Source organism: Daktulosphaira vitifoliae, unplaced genomic scaffold (genome assembly GCF_025091365.1).
Source record: "Daktulosphaira vitifoliae isolate Bord-2020 unplaced genomic scaffold, ASM2509136v1 Scaffold_3, whole genome shotgun sequence".
NCBI classification, from domain to species: Eukaryota; Metazoa; Arthropoda; class Insecta; order Hemiptera; family Phylloxeridae; genus Daktulosphaira; species Daktulosphaira vitifoliae.
Genome location: NW_026099574.1, coordinates 4,694,262 through 4,718,373, shown reverse-complemented (window position 1 = coordinate 4,718,373; position 24,112 = coordinate 4,694,262). Strand labels below are relative to the sequence as shown.

The 24,112-nt window shown below is 26.2% G+C and overlaps 2 protein-coding genes across 5 annotated transcripts; both read left to right on the top strand.

Annotated features, from left to right (window-relative positions):
• The first annotated feature begins 4,926 nt into the window (after positions 1-4,926).
• LOC126900561 (zinc finger-containing ubiquitin peptidase 1-like) lies at positions 4,927-16,416 on the top strand. Of its 2 annotated transcripts, XM_050676377.1 has the most exons (9): positions 4,927-5,001; positions 5,119-5,145; positions 6,960-7,147; positions 10,890-10,992; positions 13,165-13,194; positions 13,284-13,674; positions 13,796-13,926; positions 15,281-15,492; positions 16,194-16,416. In XM_050676377.1, the coding sequence occupies exons 1-9, from the start codon at positions 4,956-4,958 to the stop codon at positions 16,242-16,244; spliced, it is 1,179 nt and encodes a 392-aa protein (XP_050532334.1). In that variant the 5' UTR covers positions 4,927-4,955; the 3' UTR covers positions 16,245-16,416. The 2 variants fall into 2 exon arrangements, with proteins under 2 accessions (XP_050532334.1, XP_050532335.1); XM_050676378.1 differs by lacking the exon at positions 15,281-15,492 and having other exon boundaries at positions 4,943-5,001.
• Positions 16,417-19,464: 3,048 nt separating this feature from the next.
• Positions 19,465-24,112, top strand: LOC126901577 (phospholipase A1-like). 3 transcript variants are annotated; one of them, XM_050678125.1, is made up of 4 exons: positions 19,465-19,479; positions 20,510-21,023; positions 22,554-22,766; positions 22,872-24,112. In XM_050678125.1, exons 2-4 carry the CDS (start codon positions 20,534-20,536, stop codon positions 23,498-23,500), a joined length of 1,332 nt encoding a protein of 443 aa, XP_050534082.1. In that variant the 5' UTR covers positions 19,465-19,479; positions 20,510-20,533; the 3' UTR covers positions 23,501-24,112. The 3 variants fall into 3 exon arrangements, with proteins under 3 accessions (XP_050534082.1, XP_050534081.1, XP_050534083.1); XM_050678124.1 differs by lacking the exon at positions 19,465-19,479 and adding an exon at positions 19,614-19,756; XM_050678126.1 differs by lacking the exon at positions 19,465-19,479 and having other exon boundaries at positions 20,608-20,713; positions 20,835-21,023; positions 22,872-24,106.

Genomic DNA, 24,112 nt, shown 5'->3' with positions numbered 1-24,112 from the left:
GCGTTATCTAAACTTATTAATATATAAAATAAAACATCATAGAATTTTTGTGCAATTTATTTTTTTTATTAAAAAAACTTTGTAGAGTGGGATCGTGCTACAGTAGGAACACGGCATGGTCGGGACAAATATAGATGATATGTGACAGTGATTAACATCACTATCATAAAAATGATTCCTTGCTAATCTGTTCACAATAATTTGTTTATTTGTGTATTACAATTTTTATTTTTTTAAATTTCACTAAAATATTCGGGATTATTATAAAGAAAACTTATTTTTTCTAGATTATTGTATTAAATTGTTATCAAGATCAGTATATTTTGGAAAGTGTAATAATAAAATTAATCATTAAAATTACTGAATGGATTTTAAGCCTAGAAAAAACCTGTCATTTTCATACTCAAATTTTATTTATAATACTTATACTCGAATAGTTAAATCAATAGCCAAGATAAAAATTTAAATTAGTACTCGTATAATATTATGATGAACTTTTAATTAATAAGTGTATACAATTTTTCATTGGTAAATGTAAGATGTGTAATGCAAAGCATTGGATTAGCATTATATTATATTATGAAAATAAGAAATGATTTATTCTGTTAAATATCTTTAAATCTGTGTAAATTACATCAGCTTAGTAGCCATCATTAATGCACCTAAAAATATTGTGATAAAATGAAGAAAGGTATTTGTTGAGCGATTTGTTCAAAAACCATGTCAAATGTCTACTAGACATTCTTAAAACACGGAATAAATTTTTTAGGCACTAAATCTTCAAATGTCTTCAATATAATTAAAATGATAGAAATTGGATGGTAATTTTTCACATCAGATAATTTATTGTTTTTAGGAATAAGAATGACATGAGGTTCTAGTAATTATAATAGGTTCTTGATGAAATAAACAAATTAAACAAATGATGAATAGTGCCCGGTTACAGAGACGATTTTATATTATTTATAGAAAAATATATATCATCGTACAATAGATAAATACAGTTTATATGAGTTGAGTTACAGTAATGAATTGATGGATCAATAAGTTGCACTTTAGAATTTGTATAAACGCTATCGAAATGTTTTACAAATAAATTGACTAATTCATGACTATTTTTAACACTGATTAAAATATTATTTAGGCAAAATGTTATTGGAAATTTTTTGATTTAATGAAATTCCAAAAAAATTATGATCAACATTAATTAAACTTTGTACATTTTTTTAAGTTTTATCATAGTCTCACTTGCTTAGTAGTTTACATTGTGTAGATTACAAAAAAATTTGAAATCATGAAATGCAAGCGTTTTTTGAAAATAAAATTTGATAATTTTTTTGACGAATAAGACTTTTCAATTCTAAATTAAACCAAATTTTATCTGTAGATATATATTAAGTTTGCGTATGGACGTATTCATTAATAGCTTTATAAATAATATCATAAAAAATATTCTTATAGTTCCTATAGACTGTATTAAGAAAGTTCAGAATACCAATCTATCGATTTTTAACAATTATTAAATATATAATAATTACCTTTTTCATAATCTAAGTATAACTCTTAAAAATTTAAGGTATTTGGCTTGTCTGTTAAGAAAAAAATAACAAGTACAGGATGGAAAGGATCAAGAGGAAGTATGCTATCAATATCACTACCGTTTAAATACACTTACTTGCAGAAAAGTATTTTCAGTTTTTGGGGGTTTTTGTTTTATAAATATAAAAGTATATTAATTTTGTTGGGGGTTTTTGTTAGTTACATATATATATATATTACCATTTATTTGTTATTTAATTAATACTAGGGTCTTTATTAAGTAAATTTTATCATTGACACTCCTATGTAAAACTCAAGATCTTTTTTACGGAGATATTATAAAAATAAAAAGGAGTTGTATATTCATATACTTTTAATGCGTATAACAATTTAAAGGGATTGATGCAATACTTTTTAATTAAAAAAATTTGTTACTTATGAGTAAATACACTAGACTAAAAGGAACTTTCGTCAGAAGAAAAAATATACTCTTCTAAATAAACTTTTCGCGATGTTTTCAAATATGCAATTAAAATTTTTCTATTACTTCGAAGTTTTAATATTATTACTTATTATTAAAAAAATAAGTATTTACATATAAAAAAAAATAATTAAGAACAAAAAAAAATTAAAGTTCCAATAATATGGTTTTTAATGGATATAGTGATACGACATAGTGTCAAATCATTGATACGATTCGGTTATTTGTCGAAAACATTAGTATATATTTTAATTTTATAATACTAAAACGAGAAGAAAATCTTATATAATAAATAACTAAAATATTTTTTATAGTAATAAAAAAAGAATTCATTGATAATAACAAGAATTAAGACTATGTGTCTCCATTTGANACTTTTCAGTAATTTTTTGTGGCTTTTCAATTTAATATTTTTTAGTTTTTAAATTAATAATATTTTTAATATAGTTTTAATTTTACTTAATTATCGTTCTCACTCCATCTATTAATTTCACTTGCCTTTACTTGCATACTGTCTCAAAAATTTTCTTACATATTCAGTACCCGAAAAATAATCTGGTTTCATCAACCAAGACCGGTTATTAGACTCCATGCTTGTAATATTTGAATTTATTGTTTCTATGCAATTAGTTAATGAAAGTAAGTCTAGAATTTTTGACCATGTTAAATTATTACAATAACCCGGTATTTGTTCTTCTATAATAATTCTATTTAAATAGTCTATATCGTTATAAAAATGTCCATTACCTAAACCCCTTAATTTATTTTGATCACCCTGTGGAGAGTTTTTAATATTATTATAAAAATGATCCGGTTTTGTAAAATCGCTAGTAGTCGCCTATAAATGATTTTTTTCTGTAATAAGAATATCTGAAAACTTTTCACCTATATTTTCAAATTCACATTCTACACTTGGTACTACGTTTATTAGTTTATCATTACTTGAATAACTTGCTCAATTTCAGCTGGGTTTAAGTTAGGTTTTAAATCTGATAGTCTAAGTTGTATTGTCAATACAATTAAATAATTGTCAAAATTATAAATATACATTTTACTAATTAATATATATTAATACTGCATGAATAGGATTTACACTTCCAGTGAAGTGGTCCCTAACTTAGTCTAATTACAATAAATAATATTAAAATTGTAAAATAAATATTTATAAATTTAAACAAAGCCATATGGCTTGACGCGTGTTAAACGTCTTAGGTCATTGGAATTGTCTAATAGTTGAATTGCCATAAATCAGTCAAGACAAAAATTTGTTAATATGTATTTAATTGATGTCACGCACGCGTGTACGGGTACGAAAACCAAAAATAAAAGGATACAGGAAAATATTGTTATTCGCGAGCGGTGTGCGGGGTGGGGTGAATGCATTACGACAGTCTAGTCCAAGGACATAAACGACGAGATACACGAGAATAATAACACGTGGCGAGTGAAGAATTACAAACAACTCACAAACATACATGTGAAACTAATATAAGCGTGTTAAAAATAACAATAGAAATTTAGTCTAAAATCATTTAACTTTAACAAGCTGTTACAGATGAACGGTTAATCGAAAAAAAAATTATAATAACAAATTTGTTTGTATTTTTTATTTCTATCATAATATCAAGTTAAAAAAACGGTAGCACAATGGGGTCGAGGCACAGTGTGGACGAGGCATAAATGGGACAAGTATAGATGATATCTGACAGTGATTAAAATCACTGTCGTAAGAAACGCTTCGATGCAAATCTGTAGATAGTGTTTCATTTAGAGAAATTGGTGGATTATTCCAAAAGCAACATTAACTCTTATTCGCTTAATTTTATCCCGATTTATAATCATAATATATGAGTACATAATAATTATAGTAATTCAATTTAATATGAAATTGATATTCAATAATATAATATTGTAATTTTTACGGAGATATTATAAAAATAAAAAGGAGTTGTATATTCATATACTTTTAATGCGTATAACAATTTAAAGGGATTGATGCAATACTTTTTAATTAAAAAAATTTGTTACTTATGAGTAAATACACTAGACTAAAAGGAACTTTCGTCAGAAGAAAAAATATACTCTTCTAAATAAACTTTTCGCGATGTTTTCAAATATGCAATTAAAATTTTTCTATTACTTCGAAGTTTTAATATTATTACTTATTATTAAAAAAATAAGTATTTACATATAAAAAAAAATAATTAAGAACAAAAAAAAATTAAAGTTCCAATAATATGGTTTTTAATGGATATAGTGATACGACATAGTGTCAAATCATTGATACGATTCGGTTATTTGTCGAAAACATTAGTATATATTTTAATTTTATAATACTAAAACGAGAAGAAAATCTTATATAATAAATAACTAAAATATTTTTTATAGTAATAAAAAAAGAATTCATTGATAATAACAAGAATTAAGACTATGTGTCTCCATTTGAAAAAATAAAGTCGTATAAACAATACAATAAATCGAGAACAAATATAACAAAAATAAAAAAATGTTCTAAATTATTTATATTCAGCAAGTAATTGAGTAGTTTATGATAAACGGATATAGAAATTTCATAAAAAAATAAATCCAATAGATTTTCATATTTATTTAAAAATTCATCCTAGTAATCCCTTGATTTGAATAAGACTTAAAATATTCTTTATTTGTCACATATTTTTTAGCTATTGCAATGATATATATTTTAATTTATTTATTCAAGCTAAAATCCTCACACTGTAAACAAACAAAATTATATTTATTCCTACAAAAAAAATATAAAAGCTGTTTAAAACAAACATATTTGTTCATTTTAATTATTTTTATTTTTAACTAATTTGAAAAATAATTATAGCATCGACATAAATATTTAAATAGATTTTTAATACTTAATTTTGGTTTTAATGCTTATTTTTGTTAAAAGCTAATATATTTTACAATGAATTATCATTCATTTATAATATTTCTAATTTTTGCAAATTATGGTATATATTTATATATTTAATTTTCTTTTTATGTACCTATATTGAATATTATACGATATTGTAGGATCGATACTTATCAGCTTGCTAATAAATTTTGTTTATATATAACTGTTTCAGGATCATTTTTTAGAAGTTTATCAAATGGTAAATATTTTTAACAAACATTTTAATACCACATACATTTTTTTTGAGTGATAAATTAAGTGAGAATTAAAATTTTTAATTATTGTATTATTATTGTAATAAACAAAAATTTTAAAATAAAATAAAAATGAATGAAAAGTATGAATGTAAAGATGAAGTGGTATCTCGGGGTCGAACTATATTTATTTATTAAATAATAAAATATCCCTACCTCATTTATTCCTATTCTTGTTTATTACGTGATTTTTTTAGAAGTAAGGCATGGAAATACATATTCGCACTTACCTTTAATTCCTTTAGTAATTGACTGAGTTGGTTTTATGGTGATTTCTTCCTTCAGTGTCAATAGTCGTTTATACTGTCTTTTATTTCGATTAATTAGTCTCTCTGTGAATATTAGATTTATAAAAGGGGTTTTCTACAATGGAACCTGCGTCTATTATAATTTGTCACCTTATTTATTTTCTTTAAATTCCTTTTATATTATACTATGTTTTTTTTTTTACTAATAATATTTTCGATGAATTCCCTACAGTTGATATCGATATTCTTAAAATTTACTCTGAACTAGTCAAAATTTAATTATAAGAATATGTCTATCTATATTCAAAATATAATTAACGAGACTGTGATGGTCCAGCGTTTCTCAGCGTAAAGCCTTGGCTGGCGCGGACACAGTTATCTCGTTAATATATTTTAAATATTATTTCAATACACCTTTTACTATCCTTTACGTCAACTACCTACACGTTACCGAAAGGTAATTGTTATAGTCCTTTATGGCTGGCGGGTACACACGTAGAGGATATTTCCAAGATGTAGTTTCCTATCTTACGGACTATATATTTTATGATGAACTCTACCCGGACTACTAGTTCTAGAACTGGCTTGTCGACGGATATAGCGCACTTCAAAAATACTCTTTTTATAAGTTTAGCACTACTCTGTACCTCAACTGCCTACACTTTACCGAAAGGTAATTGGCATAGTCCCTTAAGACTGGAGGGTACACAGGCATTAAGTACTACTACTAAAACTACTTAATTCTATTCACAAATTATGCTTCTTCATTTAGTTCGGCACATTTAAGGCTGTTCATAAATGTAGGGCACAATAATATTTAAAACCTTTATATAAAAATAGAGATAATTTCTATTTGTTGTGAGAACATTAGGTGATAATATAAATAAATAAAAACTTGTTCCTGTGTAAAATTTTAATAAATCATCTAAGACAATGTTCACCACTTAGGATGATATATATAAAAAAAAAACTAAGTCACAGGAACAAGATATTTACTTATACTGACGCAGATTCCATGCAAGAGAATATTGAGAGAACAAGAGCAGAGCCACGAGAGAGGAGAGAGCAGTCCTCGTTGTAGTCGTAGATATCGTCTCTTTTTACGAGAAAAAATGGCTTTTTATACGCCAGATGAAGTAAGCCATCGATCTCTATTGAAATTCCTAAGATGTTGGATAATTATTTGTGATTAGTTAATTGTGATAGAAACCCTGCCGTGGGCGTAGTTACTGTAGGGGACTGGTTTGAAACATGTGTTGATAAATAGTTATTTTTATTACCCTAAAAGGGAAACATTCCTTAGATGATTTTTTGCTTTATTCATATATATGTGATATTTAGTACATGTGTTAATAATTATACTACATTATTATAGTCAAATATGTATAATTATACTATAATTATATATATATATTAAAGAATATTTTATATTAGTAAATTTACTACCCAAATTAAATAAACTTAACAAAAACGAAGAAAAGTATATAAAAACATTTTGTTCTTTTAATTAGATGATTTTAAGTGTCCATTCTGTATTGATAAGTTGTCTAGTTCTTATCATTTGATTTCACATATCAACGATAAACACACAGAAAATGAAATTACCATATGTCCTGAATGTTATCAAGAATTTCAATATGGCAGTGTACTCGAAGTGCATATGTATATAAATCATGTAGAAAAGAAAAAATTGCAATCGGTAACATCTATTTTCATGATAAATTTATTTTTGCTTATTATCCTCTTAAGTAATTGATGTAACACAACATTTATGTTTATATCTGTTAACAACATAAATTATTTTAGTTTAATAATATTTCTAACTATAATATTTGTCGAAAAAAGTATGAGGAATCCTGAACAAAACTTAGGCGGATTGTCCCATCTCGGATGTACGCGGGGACAACAGATAGTAGTTGAAAACGGAGAAGGCCTAAGGAATAAAGTGTTTGATACCAGCCGGACAACTTGTGCAGTAGCTGTTTCACCAGTCATGTTTGTAGAGACATCACGTTGTAGAGACATCACGTTGTAGAGACATCACCACTTAACTCTAAGCTGGACTCGTGTATAAGGGAGAATGATAGATATAAAGTAAGAATCGATACTTGGAATGTTGGAACATTAATTGGTAGAAGTATTGAAGAGGAGATAAGTTAACATTTGTTGTGTGCGGAAAACTAAGTGGAAAGGAGAGAAATCAAGGGAAATAGGTAAGGGTTATAAAATAATATTCTCAGGTAAGTCTAGTACAAAGAATGGTGTAGGGATAATAATGGATGAGAACATGAATAGTAGAGTAGTAGAAGTAGCTAGGAAGAGTGACAGAATTATGGTCGTAAAATTGATATTCGAAGAAAAAGTGCTGAATGTAATAAGTGCCTATGGATCACAAGTAGGATGTGATGAAATAGACAAGGAAATGTTTTGGAGAGAGATGGATAAGGTGATACAAGGGGTACCTTACAATGAGGATGTGGTTATAGGTGGAGATATGTATGGACATGTAGGTAATGAGAAAAGAGGATATGAAAGAGTACATAGAAGGTATAGTTTTAGTGACAATAATAGAGAGAGTGTAACTACACAACATAGACTGATGGTAATGGAGTTGTGGTGTACCGGAAAGAGAATATACACAAATAGAAGGAACACGGGGAATATTCGGTAGTGGAAATTGAAAGAGGAAAATGAAAAAGAGTTTGTAAAGAAGGTAAAAGAGATACGATGTGGAATGTCGAGGGAGATAAATGATGTCTGGAATAGATTTGATAGTTGTATGAAGTATACTGCAAAGGAGATTGTTGGTGAGAGTAGGAGTAGAATGCCAGGAAACAGGGAAACCTGGTGATGGGATGAGGACGTTCAAAAAGTCATAGAAAGTAAGAAAAAGCAATTCAAAGTATGACAGAAGAGCAAAAGGAGATAAGACTGGATTGAGTATAAACGCTTGTGCAAAGAAGCCAAGTGTGCAGTCAGTAAGGCGAAGTTTAAGAGGTATGATGAGTTGTATGATAGGTTAGGAACAAAGGGAGGCGAGAAAGAAATCTATAGACTTGCAAAGATAAGAGAAAAAAGGTCTAAAGATTATCATTAAATAAGGTGTATAAAAAGTATTCGTAATAATGTACTCTCGAGTGATGATGATGTGAAAAAAAGGTGGAAAGAGTATTTTGAAAAATTATAGAATGAGATGTACCAAAAAGAAACATTAGAAGATATCTCGTGGAATGAGGGACTGGTAGATTTAATTAGTGAGAAGAGGTATGGGAGGCTGTGGCATCAATGAAAAAGAATAAAGCAGAAGGACCTGATGAAGTGCCAGTAGAAGCATGGAATATAGTAGGCGGTATTGGCATAAGGTGGTTAAAAGAACTTTTAAATAAAATCTTATTAGAAGGGAAAATACCAAATGAATGGAGGAACGAGCATATAAAAGGGAGTATAGGTGTAGCGTTAATCGTGGATAAGATGAGAGGAAATAGACTAAGATGTTATGGTCATGTTATGAGGAGAGAACAATCGGAAGCTGTAAGAACAGTTATAGAAATTAATGTTGTAGGAAGAAGAGGTAGAGGAAGACCAAAAAAAAGATGGAGGGATGCTATTGAATGCGATTTGAGGACAGCTGATATGAGCGTTGATGATGTGGGAGATCGTGTTAAGTGGAAGTTTAGAATAAGGGTGGCTGACCCCAAGTAGTTGGGATTAAGGCGAAGAAGAAGAAGATTATTAACTATAATTTCTTAAAATAATCATTGGTAGTAAAAAAAACATAAGCACAATAGGGTCGTGGAACAACATAGACGTGTCATAGTTGGAATAAGTATAGATGATATTTGTCAGTAATTAATGTCATTTTCATAAGAATCGCTTGGATTCAAATCTGTAAATAGTGTTTAATTCTAAGAAATCGATGGATAATTACAAAAACAACGTCAACTCCTATTTCCTTAAGTAAATCCTGATTTAGAAATATAATTTATGAATAACTATTTATTATAGCAAATAAATATAGTATGAAATTATATTTAATAATTTAAAACGGTATTTTTTACGGAAAAATAATTAATTATTAAAATAAAAATAATAAATGATGAAGTAGTATATTATGTTGTTCTATAACAAACATGTATAAAAATTAAAGAGCTTGATGCATAATACTTAAGAAAAAAAAATTTTTACTTATGAATGGTTACAATGGTTACAAAAAAACTTTCATCGAATGCATAATATATACTTTTCTAAATCAACTTTTTGCACTGTTTTCAAATCTGAAATAAATTTTTTCTATCACTTCTTAGTTTTGATATTTTTACTAATTATTAAAAAATGAGTATTTACAATAACAAAATAATAATAAACAAAAAAAATTGTACTTTAAAAATGACTGATTTAGATTTTTAATATTTTAAAAATAAACAGTAAAAAATATCATTTATAACCTATTATTATGGTTTTTTAAAGTTAATTTTTGAATGTTTATAATAATCAACGTTTAAATTTGTTGCCATATTTTAGCTCAATTTCAAGTTTGAAATTTAACTATTAAATGAAAAAAATTATGAAAATTAAAAAATAAGTATTGTTAAGATTAATATGTAGTCAGGAAATTTTATAATTAATATTTCTTGTAAATTTATCAGAAAAGCTCAATATTTTTTTTTTTCATTTTTACTATAGTAGATCATTTAATTAATTTTTATAATTTACTTTAATTAAAAATACCAATCCAAATGTTATTAAAGAATCTACACAATGAGCGTATTATAAAATTTGATCATAATTGTAAAAATTTTTTTTTAAATTCAGGTAAAACTAAAAATCATTTTTTTTTAGATTTATGACTTATATAAAAATATGCATGTTGGAATATTATAGACTTATAGTAACACAAATAAAGTTAAAAAATTATAAACTACCAAGTAAAATTATTTAATTTTGTAGTTGAAACCTATTATCATATCAAACCAAATTCGATAATAAATACGTTAAAAACATTATTAATTAATGATTTTAATTGTTTGTATGGAGAAAACTGGTTAAGGAATCCTTAATATGAAAAAAAGGGATTCATAAGGTTTAATTTAAGATATAGTGTCAGTACTTTGCGGAACACTTTCGAAAATTAAGTTTAAAAAGTTCTTTTTTCTATATACATTTTTAAGTTTTGAACTTCCACTGTATAAAGGGAAATGGTCTGATTTACGGTGAACGAGGAATTTTTTTTCATTTTTTAAGGGTAATGTCTTTGACTAGATATGATTTGTGATGTTGACATACTGTTCATCAAAATCGGTCCAGTGAGAGCAGAGAATAAGTGGTAACAGACACAAAAAAAAACACAACATAGTAAAATTAATACCTTCTCAGCTTCGCATCAAAGATACATTATTCCAACTGAGAATTCATTATTTCAATGAAGTATTTTTTTAATTTAGGTGATTGAACAGGAAGAGTCTGATCTTTTACATGCAATACAACTACACTTATATTTAAATGAAGAAAATGAGAGAAACTATGAAGACTCAATTTTTAATAATGGTACCTTAAATTAATGCATCATAGTTTAATAAATGTTTATTAAAAAAACATTTGGTATTCACCATTCAAATTTTTAAAAATATATTTGAAATACAATGTGAAACAAATTAAACTGACTACACTTTGATAACTAACTTTTGATACAATAATAATTTCCTTTAATTTTAAAAATAGCGATTTTGAATCTCTCTTAGAAGGTTAAAGCAGTAAAGGGTCAGATTTTCAAAAAAAATATACTCAAAGAAAGGGAATTACATAAGGTAGTTTTATTAAATAAATTTATTTTTATTCATTCTTTTTAATAAAGTTATGACAGTGTTGAGTAAAAAATGTCGAAATTTATCTATTTTAAAATAATTAATTTTTTTGGAAATGGTTATCAAAAACGAGGGAAAAACTCTCAACTTTTGAGGGCAATCCGTATTATTTTTCCAATCTAAAAATTAAATTTCTTGTAACTCAATTAGTACTAATACCAAAATTGTTAACAATTCATTACATTTTTTTGTAAAAGAAACTATTAAAAACAAATATTTTGAAATTATGAAACAATTTAAAATTAAAAAACTCAGCAAAGTGAGGACGAAGCATAGCCGGGACAATTTAAGGAGATATCCGATAGTGATTAAAAAACGCTTCATGCAATGGTATAGATATTGCTTGATTTTTAAAAGGAATAATTGAATTATTCCAAAAAAACAATCATTACTATATTCTTAGTTACATTCTAATTACTAGATTATATTTTAATGTGTTCAAAAGTTAGGAAACGTGTTTATATTGTTCTCATTGTTTGTAACAATTGACCTATTTTCTTACTTCAATTTTTGTAGTACGTATTTTTATATATAAATATGTATTACAAATATAAAATTTAATATGTAATTAATATTTTATATTGTAATTTTAACTAGCTCAACTATTTTATTATTTCCTTATTTATATCCTGATTACTCTAAAAATAATAATTATATAAAGAACATTTTTATTGTATTTTTTAATTTTACATATTTCTCAAATTTTAAATGGCAACATACATAATTAAACATATTATAAAATAAAAAATGATCTCATTAAGCAAATGAATAGTCGAAAACAGTTTTAAAGTAGTATTTAAGAAGTTATTAATATCTTTATATATAAAGTGGAGGAATAATACGTTAGAGTAATGCGCAGTATTAAAAAACATAACCTTCACATCTTTTCTATATTTTAAAAAAGTTAAAACTATCCAAATAATGAGACACATGTTGTCATTGACCACTCATTTTTGAATTAGAGGATATTTTTATTTTTTAAGCTAGTTAAATATATATGGTGCCATTTAAAAAATTTAAGTTAAAAATATAAAGTATAATAAAATATAAAATATGAATTAAAAAAATTATTATAAATGTATGAAATCAAATAATATCAAAAAAGATTTTTTAAACTTAATATTTATTTTAAGATAAATCCAGGGAAATTAAACAAAATATAGGGTGATTCTATTAACAGTCATTTATTAATGTAATCGCCCTTAAATAGTAGTAAAAACATTTTTTTTAAAGGGATACCCTTAAGTCATTATGGATTGACATTAAAAACTGGAGATACATTTTTTCAATCTATAGAACGTAACTTAAGATCTTAATTTAATATATGTCTAAAGGATATATATTAAGTCATGCAAAAGTATAAATTTCCCAATAGGCAGTTTAAGGATAAGATTTTCAATGAAATTTACAAGAAAAAAGATATTACCTAAGGTGGTTATTTAAAATATTTTTTTTTTTATTCATTCATATTTAAAAAAATTATGACAATGTTGAATAAAAAATGTCAAAATTTATCTATTTTCAAAATAGTAATTTTTTTGGTAATTAATATCATTTACCATGAACAAGGGAAAAACTTTTAGTTTTTGAAGCCAATGTATCCAACTAGATACGATTTGTAATGTTTTGACGTATCGTTGAATAAATCAAACCAGTAAAAACTGAAGAAATGTAGTGACAGACCCCTCTCAAAAAAAAAATACATCATGGTAAAATTAACCTTCTCAGCTTCACATCAAAGCTAAAAATTATCGAAAAAAGTAGAATAGTTTTAGTGTAAATTATTTAAAATTAAGTAATAAATAAATATTAATTAAATAATTATTTAAAAAATGTAATAATTAATTATTTTTAGACCGATATCTGGATTCACCTACAATAGAAAGTAATTTATAAACAATATTATTTCTTTAACAGTGCCCATATCATGATAGGTACACTACAACTAACGATTCTTTTATTCATACATTTTAGATATAGTTCGATACATCCGTCCCTTAAGTGAGAATTCTCCTGGAGTACTGAATGTCTATTTATCCTCTCCAATAGATTACTACAAATCTGCTAGAGAAGATATAGCATATGGCTGTGTTTATAGATCTTTGCAGATGATGTTATCTAGTGTTATGCTGAATGCGGATTATAACAATCATATTATTAAGGTTTGGGAAAATTTGTATAATATATCAATTTCGCGTTCTAGGATGCCAAAGGTTTCATTTCTAGAGATGCATTTAGAAGAAAGTTGGAACAAGGGTATTAATCCATGGGGTAAAAAAATAATGTACGAGAGGAGTCAATATCCCACCAAAAACGGTTCTCATATGCTTGATGTTGATGCAATGCTTACGGGAATGCGAATTAGGTATACCACATGTATGTCCTTAATTGGATCAAAATTTTTTAAATTACTATTTTTGAATTACAAAAATTCTACAATAAAAATTATACTGTTAAATATATCAAATGTTATTTTATTTTTACAGAGCGGAGTATATACATTTTGAAGGAGGGTTTTTTCGAAATACATGGCAAAAAGTGTTAAAGTGGTTATATAATTATTTTCAAAATAAATATAACTTAGACTATATATCGCCAGTAATGCTACACTATCCACGTAATACATCAATTTTTCAATTTCATCATTTCGAAGCTCACACATTCGTAAAATAAATACAATATTGAAAATAAAATTTGTGTTTTTTGTTAATTTATTAGTTTTGATGCAAAGCTGAGAAGCTATTGGTTTTACTATGATGTGTTTTTTTTTACTGTTACCATTTTTTCTTAGCTCTCACCGAACCGATTTCTTTCAACGATACGTCAAAAGATCAAATCATATCTAGTCGAAAACATTACCCTGAAAAATAGAAAAAAATTCCCTCATTCCCGTAAATGGGGGAAACCTCCAAAAAATTACAAATTTAAAAATCGTTAATTTTTGACATTTTTTCAATTTTTTACTTAAAACTGCCATAACTATTTTAAAAATGATTGAATCAATACAAATTTTATTTTCTAGATGCAAGATGTCTTTATCTATCGTTTGCTATATTTTTTTAATAAATCTGATCCTTTAAGTACCCACAGGTAGTTAAAACTTTTTCAACTTAACTTTTGAAAGTGTTCCGGAAAGTCTGACGCTTTTATATATATCTTAAGATTAAAGCTAATGTAATGTACTTTATTATGAAAAAAAAAAAATTTCGGACTTTAATTTGTCTTCAAGGTGAAAATAGCTACCAAATGCTATTATTGTGTGAAAATTCTCGATTTTATTTTTTACTNCTACCCACAGGTAGTTAAAACTTTTTCAACTTAACTTTTGAAAGTGTTCCGGAAAGTCTGACGCTTTTATATATATCTTAAATTAAAGCTAATGTAATGTACTTTATTATGAAAAAAAAAAATTTTCGGACTTTAATTTGTCTTCAAGGTGAAAATAGCTACCAAATGCTATTATTGTGTGAAAATTCTCGATTTTATTTTTTACTCTTTTAACTTTATAATGCTATAACTTATTGAAAAGTGTATGGATCAACACAATTTGTTTATGAGAAATAATATATTTAAAAATCCCTCTTTCATTCGACATACTTTATATTAATCAGGATATTAATAAGGAATAGCAAATCACGAAGCTTTTGGAATAATCCACCAATTTTTTAAAATGGGTTTTTTTAATAGTAATTATAAAATTTACTAAATGCATATTAGTTTNATTAATCAGGATATTAATAAGGAATAGTAAATCATGAAGCTTTTGGAATAATCCACCAATTTTTTAAAATGGGTTTTTTTAATAGTAATTATAAAATTTACTAAATGCATATTAGTTTTAACAAAATCATTTTTTGTTTTATTTTATAACTGAACGGCTTTATAGAATTTATCATACTCTCACTATTTAACTCATTCAAATATTTCATAATACTAAAATTATTATCTAAAAAATAAATAATTATATTTAGAACACTCAGTGGTAATAGTTGGTGTAGAAAATCGACCAGGTAATCAAAAAGTACCATTAGTGGTATGTCCAAATCATGATTACACACATATAACAACTCAATATAGAAATAATGCTCTTTATATGATTCAAAATTATTCTTATATACGCCATGGAGTTTGGTATCGTCTTTGTATAATCACCGGAATCATAATAACTGATGCAGAATATGAAGTAATAATTTAAAATCGTTAATAAAAATTTTATATTGGTACAATTTCTTTCTAATTAGTTCAATATTTATCATTGAGATTTCTTAATGAGTGTATAACGGTTTAATTAAATTTTAAGCAATATTCTTATAAATCATTTAAAAAGATAACAAATAATTTTATTCTACAAGTTTTATTACCTCTTTTTATTTTAAACCTTTATCATTCTAATTTATTTTTGTAAACAAGTGTTATTATTAGACATCTTATAAAGAATCACTTTTCCAAAAAGTAGTAGAAATACAGTAGACAATTTCATAACTCTTTCTTCTATTGTTCATTCTCTACGGAACTTCAAATTTGACTCACATTATAAAAGGTATAATCTCAAAATTGCCTTATTTATACATAAGGTATTCAGTAAGTAATTATTTGTAACAATTTATTTGTTTCCTTACTTACAGAACACATTGTATTTATATATTTTTAAGTAATATATTTAAATTCTTTACTCAAAGAATTAAAACCATGTATTGTTATTTTTTCAATAAGTAGATCAAAAGTATCAGATTTGTTAAAATATTTACATTAAGTTGGAAGTCTCAATTATATAGTTATTTATTATAAACTTTATTGTTATTACTTCTCTAGGTATCTCAATACAACATAAATAGTATAAATGGAAAATATATTTAATAAATATTATTATTTTGTGTATTCCAGAGATTGAAAAGATCGGATTTTGAACATTCAGATCGATATACAAGACTTTGAATTAAAATTACAGACTATGAGGCATCACAGCATTTCTTTAGTTATTATCTATTATTAAATGTGTTAAATAAATGCATTTATCTTTTGTATTTGTTACAATATCCACGCATATTAGTTTTAAATAATTCTTAAAATATTTAAATGTAAATTATAAGAAAAGTACAATGTCACAAAAATTATATTATGTACCAAACTGATATCATAAAAATGCATTGTAATTTAAATATATATATATTTTCATGTAATAGTTATCTAAGTCATGATTACCGTGTAATAAATTATAAAATGATAGTAATAAAACAGTCTAAAAAGGCAGTACGTCACTCGAGATTACCAAAAAAATATGAGATAAGAACTATCAACCATATAAAGTAAAAAGGCTAAAAGCATCAATAATGCAGTGCAGTGGTTACTGAGTAGAGCATAATAGCGTAGAACAGCATGGACACATAGTAGTGGAGTTAACTAATCACTTAACTATTTAGTACAACACGGTGAAAAATATTTAAATAAATATAGTTTAAAAAAACTATATTTATTTTTCACTTTTTAGTTTTTTATGGCTTCGTTGTCACAGTCACAGAGTATTTGTCAATTATGATATCTATAGATATAATTTCTGTATAGCCAGTTAGTGTATTTATTAACTCACAACAAAGTGTCTTTCTACCATTAATAATAACAATGCTGTGTACCTGCGAATATATCGTCATAAAAAACCAATTAGCTACCTGTACTTGTAATCCCTTATATACATGTATATTAACTCAAAAAAATTTGAATCTTTAAATGTTTATATCTCGTAAAAATTTGTCTATATATACACAGGGTGATGTTTTTATTATAACCCACTCAATTACTTTCAGAGTAATAATAATTTAAACATTTTTTTTTTTTTTATGTTTAGTTACACATTATTCTTGAATTATTAACTATGTAATACTTTTTAAGTTCATCCCTTATGCCTGGTAAGGGTGTCAACTTAGTTTTTATAAATGGGAACACATATTTTGAATTTAATAAAATGTTTGAGTTTTTAATTTAATAGTAAATGGCATTTGAATTTTTAGTATAACTTTATTTGTTTATTAGATATAAACACTTAAAGTTTCAAATTTTTGAGTTAATATACATGTAAAATACACTAGGGATTACAAATACAGGTAGCTAATTGGTTTTTTATGACATTGATATTAGCAGGTACACAGCATTGTTATTATCAATGGTAGTAAGGTACATTGTTGTGAGTTTATAAATACACTAACTGACAATACAGAAAATATATCTATTGATCGTCATAATTGATAATAAACAATCCGTGACTATGACAGCAATGTCATAAAAATCCAATTAGCTACCTGTATTTATAATCCCTTGTGTATTTTACATGTATATTAACTATTAATAATTAATTTTATTGATATTATTATTGTCTTGAACAATGGTATCAGACCATTGTAACACCTGTTTGTTGTGATGAGCCGTCTTTTACTTTTTTCATAGTTATAAACATTTTTATTTGTATTTAAAGTTTCCTACCCATTAAAATGTGTAATCATTTACTTTTAAGGAATCTACCTTGTGATTTTGTCTAGATACTATCATGTATTTTATCTTTGTCTTTTTGAGCCAATTTTTTCCCCTTCTTTAGCGAGAGATCAGCTGTATTTTTTAAGTCGTTATCTGTTTCGGCTAATAAGACTATATCGTCTGCATAAGCAACTGCTATTAGATGTTGATTATCTTTTATTTCTATGCCCTTGGCTTGGAACATTACTACCATCATAACTGATTATAGGATGATGATCTTGGCTGGTATTCCTAACTGTCCCATGGACTATCCATAAATTTTCTCTTTGTTTGAATCATACTCTGCTTTGAAGTCAATAAACAGTAGATGTGTATCTTTATCGAATTCGTGATTGTTCTTAACAACTTTTTTTATTATGTGTGTTTGATCTATTGTTTATTTTCCTAATATAAAACCAGCTTGGTATTTTCCAATTATTTCTTTAATATAAAGGATTGATTCTGGTCAGTAGTATGTTAGACAATAGTTTATATGTTGTATTGAGTAGTGAAATCCCTCTATAACTTTTACACTCCATGATGCTCCTTTTTTGTTTACTGGGCATTGGATTGATATGCACCATGCTTCGGATATCTCCTCTTGTTTCCATAATGTGTTCATAACTTTGTGAAGCTAGTTCAGCAGACCATGGCGTCCCTTTTTTAGGCATTCAGATACTATTTCATCATCTCCCCGTGCTTTTTAATTTTATAGCATATCTAGTCCTCTCTTCACTTTTTCTTATGATGATTTTTCCAGGAGCTGTTCTACGGTAGTGTATTCAAGTACGGTAATATTTTCATTTGGTTAGTTTACAATTTTTCGAATATATCTTTAAATTCACTCGCAATTTCTTTACTTTCCGTTAGTAAGGATCCATAATTTTTCTACATTACAGTTGTCTAGTTTTAAATCCATGTTTCACTTCATTTGCTTTTTTGAAAAATATTTGGAAAACTTTAATAAAAATAAAGTGTTATTTATAATATTGAAACAGAAAGAATGTGGGCGTAACAAGTTTTATGCTCCCCACAGCGCTTAAAGTCATTTATTAAAATGTAACCAAAGTGACATAAATTTAACTGAATAAATATTATGTTAATAGCGAACGAACTGCGGTCTAGTTGTTTGGTGTCGTCGACAGTAAGTTGATCAAAATGTAGTAAATAATTACAAAGAAATTATTATTTGAAGAACAATAGAAATATTTTCAAAATTAAGAACAATTTAATCGATTGAAAATTTAAAAACATGGCCTAATGATAAAACATTATTTAACTTGTGTAAACCCGTAAAATAGTACAATCGACTATATGATAAGGCCACTAGAGGTAATAAGAGAGAATTTTTCGGTCGGTGTGTCAGTATGTAATTAGTTTTGAAAATGATAACATTGTTTTTGAAATACATATCCGAAATTTTTCAGTAATTATTTGGTTTTTTGAGTTATATTTTTTCTTATTTTAAATTAATATTTCAAATATATATATTATTATAAAAAATATTAGCTACAAGTGATCAATTCTTATTATTTAATTATTGATACTGTGCCATTTTTGTTTTCAAGATAAAAGTTTAATGAGATAAACTTTTATCACTTTTAGTACGTCTGGATAATGTGGACAGTAATATAAGTTTAATGAACTCAACAGCATATCAAACAAAGTAAAACTTATCATTAATTTTAAAAGAGTAAAATATAACTATTTAGAACTTCTATAGAAGGGGAACAATTATAAATAAATCATTGAAAATAATAGTAAGACAATTAACTGCATTAACAAATCATAACACAACACATTAATTAAAGTATAATATATTTTAAACCTACTCAAAATCACTTTCTACTTATAAAGATTTGTGTTTCATTTTTATTATTAATGAACCTTAAGTTACTTATTCGTTAATTTTCATAACATATTATAATTTGGTTTTAATGTTCGTAAGTATATATTTAGCTTATTTTTATAAAACATTAAAAATTTATAAGAAATTGAGATATTTCAAAATTATATATTTCTTAATCGATGTTTTAGTTTTAATGCAAAACAATTAATGTATTTTTTTACACGATGATCTTTTTTATCTGTCCATAAAATTTCTCAGCTCTCTGACGACCGACTTTGCTTATCAATACATAAAAAGTACTTAGATTAAAACAAATCGAAGCCACTGATATCAAAATCTTAAAAAATCCTCACAGTTTTATTTATTTTTAAATTGAACAAATGACGGTTAGAATAAATATCGATTACTTTTTCATTTCAAAATTGCTGTTACTTATTTAAAAATAATTGAACCTGAATAAAATGTTTATATGCTATGTGTATTATAGACGATTGAACGTAATAATACACGCATATCAAGTGTGCATATTCGATGTAAGCATAACAACCTTTCCTCCATTAATAGCTGGCCACCATAGTCAAAAATTGTAAAATTTCTATTAAAAATGTTTAGGCTTTGTTACTTAATTTAAGACACATTTTTTTTCTTAGTAAATTATACACTGTGAAACAAATTTTATTGATAACTTTTATAACTTTATAACGACTTTTGCATTTTTAGACTTCTTTAAAGCATATTTTTTATCTTTAATAAAAACATTAAAAAGAAAATAAATGTTTTCGAATCATTGCTTAAAAGTCATGATTTACTTTTGATATTATTTTTAACTAGTACTTTTTTGTTATAGATTTTTCAGATGTAATCCAAGGAAATGTGTGTTCAAATTTTGTTATGTTTTCTATTAATTCAAATAATTGAAATAGCTGACAGTCAATTTGGATTAAAAAAAAAAGAAATAGATAATCAAAAAAATAAATTACCTAATACAATAGATTCAAAACTAATACCAGTTTTGTATGAGTTTGAATTTAAAAAGCTCGATTATAAATTGGTAAAAATTCCAATGTTTAAAGATATAAATAATTTAAATAGTACAATAGATGATGGTTTTTTAACTAATGGATTTGAGAAAATTCTTCCTTTTGAATTATTATTATTTGCTTATTTACCAGATAATCCCGAAATATCTGTAGATGCCCAATCTGTTATATTTGATAAAATGAAAAAGGTAATTTTCTATACTCATGGTTTTTGGACTCGACACCTTGATGATTCTTTAGCCATAAAAAAAGCATTGTTTGAAGGCGCAGACGATTTTGATTGTATAGTACTTGTGGATTGGAGAGTTGGATCATTACATGGTACTTATTAAAATAATTTTACATAAATAAATGATGTATTATATGCAAGACTGGACATAAACGAATTAAAGTTAAGTTACGTTAAACTTTTTAGCTTAACGGAGATATTTAGATTTCACTTAAACTCGATTTTATTTCAATTTATCTCTTGTTCATTTAACAACTAAATAATGCATTTTTTTGGTATTTTTCGTTAAACACTTCTTTTAAAATGAAATTCTTGAACAAATTATTATTAGTTAATTCAAAATTTATTTATCTTCAGCATTTAATTTCAAACTAATAGTAAACAAAGTGTTTCACTTATCATTGTTGTAATATCCACGCATATTACTTTTAAATAATTCTTAAAATATGGGAATGTAAATTATAAGAAAAGTACAATATTCAAAAAGTTGTATCATAAACATAATTTCCGAAATATTGTTCGAAAAATTGTTATCCACCTTTCATTTTATTAATTTAATTATTTCCTTATTTTATAATATTGTTAAATATGTATGTTGCCATTTAAAAAAATAATGTTATAAGGAGTGATCATTTTTTATGATTGATAAATTTAGAAAAACATTGACTAAATAAACCAATAAAAAAATTATTAATATTATTTTTATTTTTTGATAATTAAGTGGTTATGTGTACATATGTAACGTCCATTTTATGATTTTCTGTTACTTAATTAATTAAATTGATACGGCCCCCGTTGCTTCGTGTTACACGATGCCCCGCGACTCGTGTCACCTTTATCGGCCGTCGCCCTACTATGAGTATTTGACTGACCAACACCGTGTGCCATACGCCACGGCCAAAGTCCATCAAGTGCCGCACGGACGACGACGACCCGCCGCTAATGATACGTTGAGTCATCTTGCCGTTGTCCAGTGACAACATCAACCGGCTCCGAACGTGCCGCACTGCCAGACTCGACGAAACGATCCGTACCCGCTCACTGTGGCCATCAACGCTGCTAACTTTTTGACGTCCAAAGATCCTTGCGGACACAGCGTCGTCGATGCCAGCGAAAGTGGCGCGATATTATGCAAAGATAATTATTAACTGTGTTAATAATCTGTTGTTGAGTAAAAAACGGCCCAGGGCCTTTACTCTCAAAACCAGTGTCGACTACATTATCGCGACTTATGTCATGTCAAAATTTAACTCTTAAATCGTTTAAGCTTTTTAAAATTAATTTCATTTTACCAATCTAAAAGTATCATTAACTTTTCCATTCTTGATTATATTAATTTTTTTTTACTACTTTAATTATGTCATAGTTTTAATATTTTGCTTTGTGAGAGGCTTATATTAGCATTAGGATACTGAAGAAGCGTTAAATTTATTTTTAATCCTACCCAGGTTCTGTTCTGCAGAAGTAGCTTTAATTTTCATATTCAAAAAGGAGTCTTTATTAAAATTATTTAAGAGTAAAAAATCTTTTCAAGGTCAAATTTAAAATTTATGCAATGAAGGGTTAATATAATTGGGCTGTTATTCACTAACCAATTAAACAAATGCAATTGTTTATTTTAGATTTAGATCTGTTCAATACGTTTAAAAACTACGAAACAGCTGCAAATATTAATATTCCAGTTGTTGGTGAATTCATAGCTAATTTTATTAACCAAAAACTCCCTAGGCATATTTACATTCATTTAATAGGACACAGTTTAGGCGCACAGATATCTGGGATTGCAGCTAGAAAAATTAAAGAATCATCTGGAAGAATCATTGATAGAATATCAGGTACGTTGTACATCATTTTCAATCACTTTAACGATTAATTATAACAATTTGTTATTTGTAATAATAGTAATCCTATTAACACACTATTTCTATATATTTTTATAGCTATTGACCCAGCTGGTCCAATATTTGAGTACAGTTCTTTTTTGTTTACCGTAAATAATACAAACACTTTAAGGAGCTCTGATGCCAAATTTGTTGACGTTATTCATGCAAGTACGGTACTGGGGATGATAAATGAAGTTGGACATCTTGATACGTACATTTATGAAACCGATTGCAGTATTTTTAATCCGTTTTGTACACACCGCAGAGCTGTTCTTTTTTACCAAGCATCGATAAACAAATGTTCGCAACTAACATGTTCACATAAAAACTTATCGTTAAATGGTCAATGCATTATTGATACAAATAGCGATTTGTCTAGCTTAGGATATTTAGCACATATGTATCAAGGAAGAGGTAAACATATTGCTCGATTCTACAAAAGTTTGTGTTTAGCATACTTGAATGTAGAATTACCAGCCAAAAAAAGAATTTGCCGAGAACCTCCGTCACCTGATAGCAACTGCAAATTTCAACCGTATGAATCTAAGTGTTATAAAAATGAAACAAAATTAGTGTGTAAATTAGACAAACATCAATATCTAATGAATGATTATAATACATCCGACACTAATTCTTTGAAGTTACAAACTGTTACTTGGGTTATTGATGACAACAAAGTCTTGTAGACATTTTAGTATATTAATAACTATTAATAGTATTATTTTACAAGTTGACAAAATTAAAAGTTTACTTTTAATACTCTGTCAATGGTTGTAATTTACATTACAAATTATCTGAGACAGTTATCTATAATTTAAACATGTGATTAAACAACTTATCATAGAATATTACTAAACAAAAGGTTTCTTAACTCTAACTGAAATGATATTTTTCAACGATACGTGAAAAGATAACATGTCATATCTAATTGAAGACATTATTTTCAAAAATTAAACAATTTTCCCTTATTAACTGTAAATTGGGAAAAATCGTAAAAAAAATACGATTTGTAAAATTTTCAACACTTTATCTGTTATGTGTAATCGTAGTTAAAAAATATACTAATTTTGTTTACATACATATTTAACTAGCAGTGGCTTATTGAGAAATTTATAATGGTGGAGCACAAAAAATGTTCAAAAATAAGTTACCATAAAATGACTTTTTTTCTGCTCATAACTTTTGTTAACATATTAAACACATATTTAAGATTTTTTTTTTAAAAATCTGTTATTTGTTTTGAATCCATTTTTATTAATAAAAATATTTCTTTTTATAAAGTGTGTATCTCTAGATTA

Coding starts and splice junctions, on each gene's coding strand:
- LOC126900561 (XM_050676377.1), top strand. CDS start 4,956: ATGAATTATCATTCATTTATAATATTTCTAATTTTTGCAAATTATG. Junction 13,927..15,280: donor AGTAATGCTACACTATCCAC/GTAATACATCAA, acceptor AATTATATTTAG/AACACTCAGTGGTAATAGTT. Junction 15,493..16,193: donor TAACTGATGCAGAATATGAA/GTAATAATTTAA, acceptor TGTGTATTCCAG/AGATTGAAAAGATCGGATTT.
- LOC126901577 (XM_050678125.1), top strand. CDS start 20,534: ATGTGTGTTCAAATTTTGTTATGTTTTCTATTAATTCAAATAATTGAA. Junction 21,024..22,553: donor GAGAGTTGGATCATTACATG/GTACTTATTAAA, acceptor TGTTTATTTTAG/ATTTAGATCTGTTCAATACG. Junction 22,767..22,871: donor AATCATTGATAGAATATCAG/GTACGTTGTACA, acceptor ATATTTTTATAG/CTATTGACCCAGCTGGTCCA.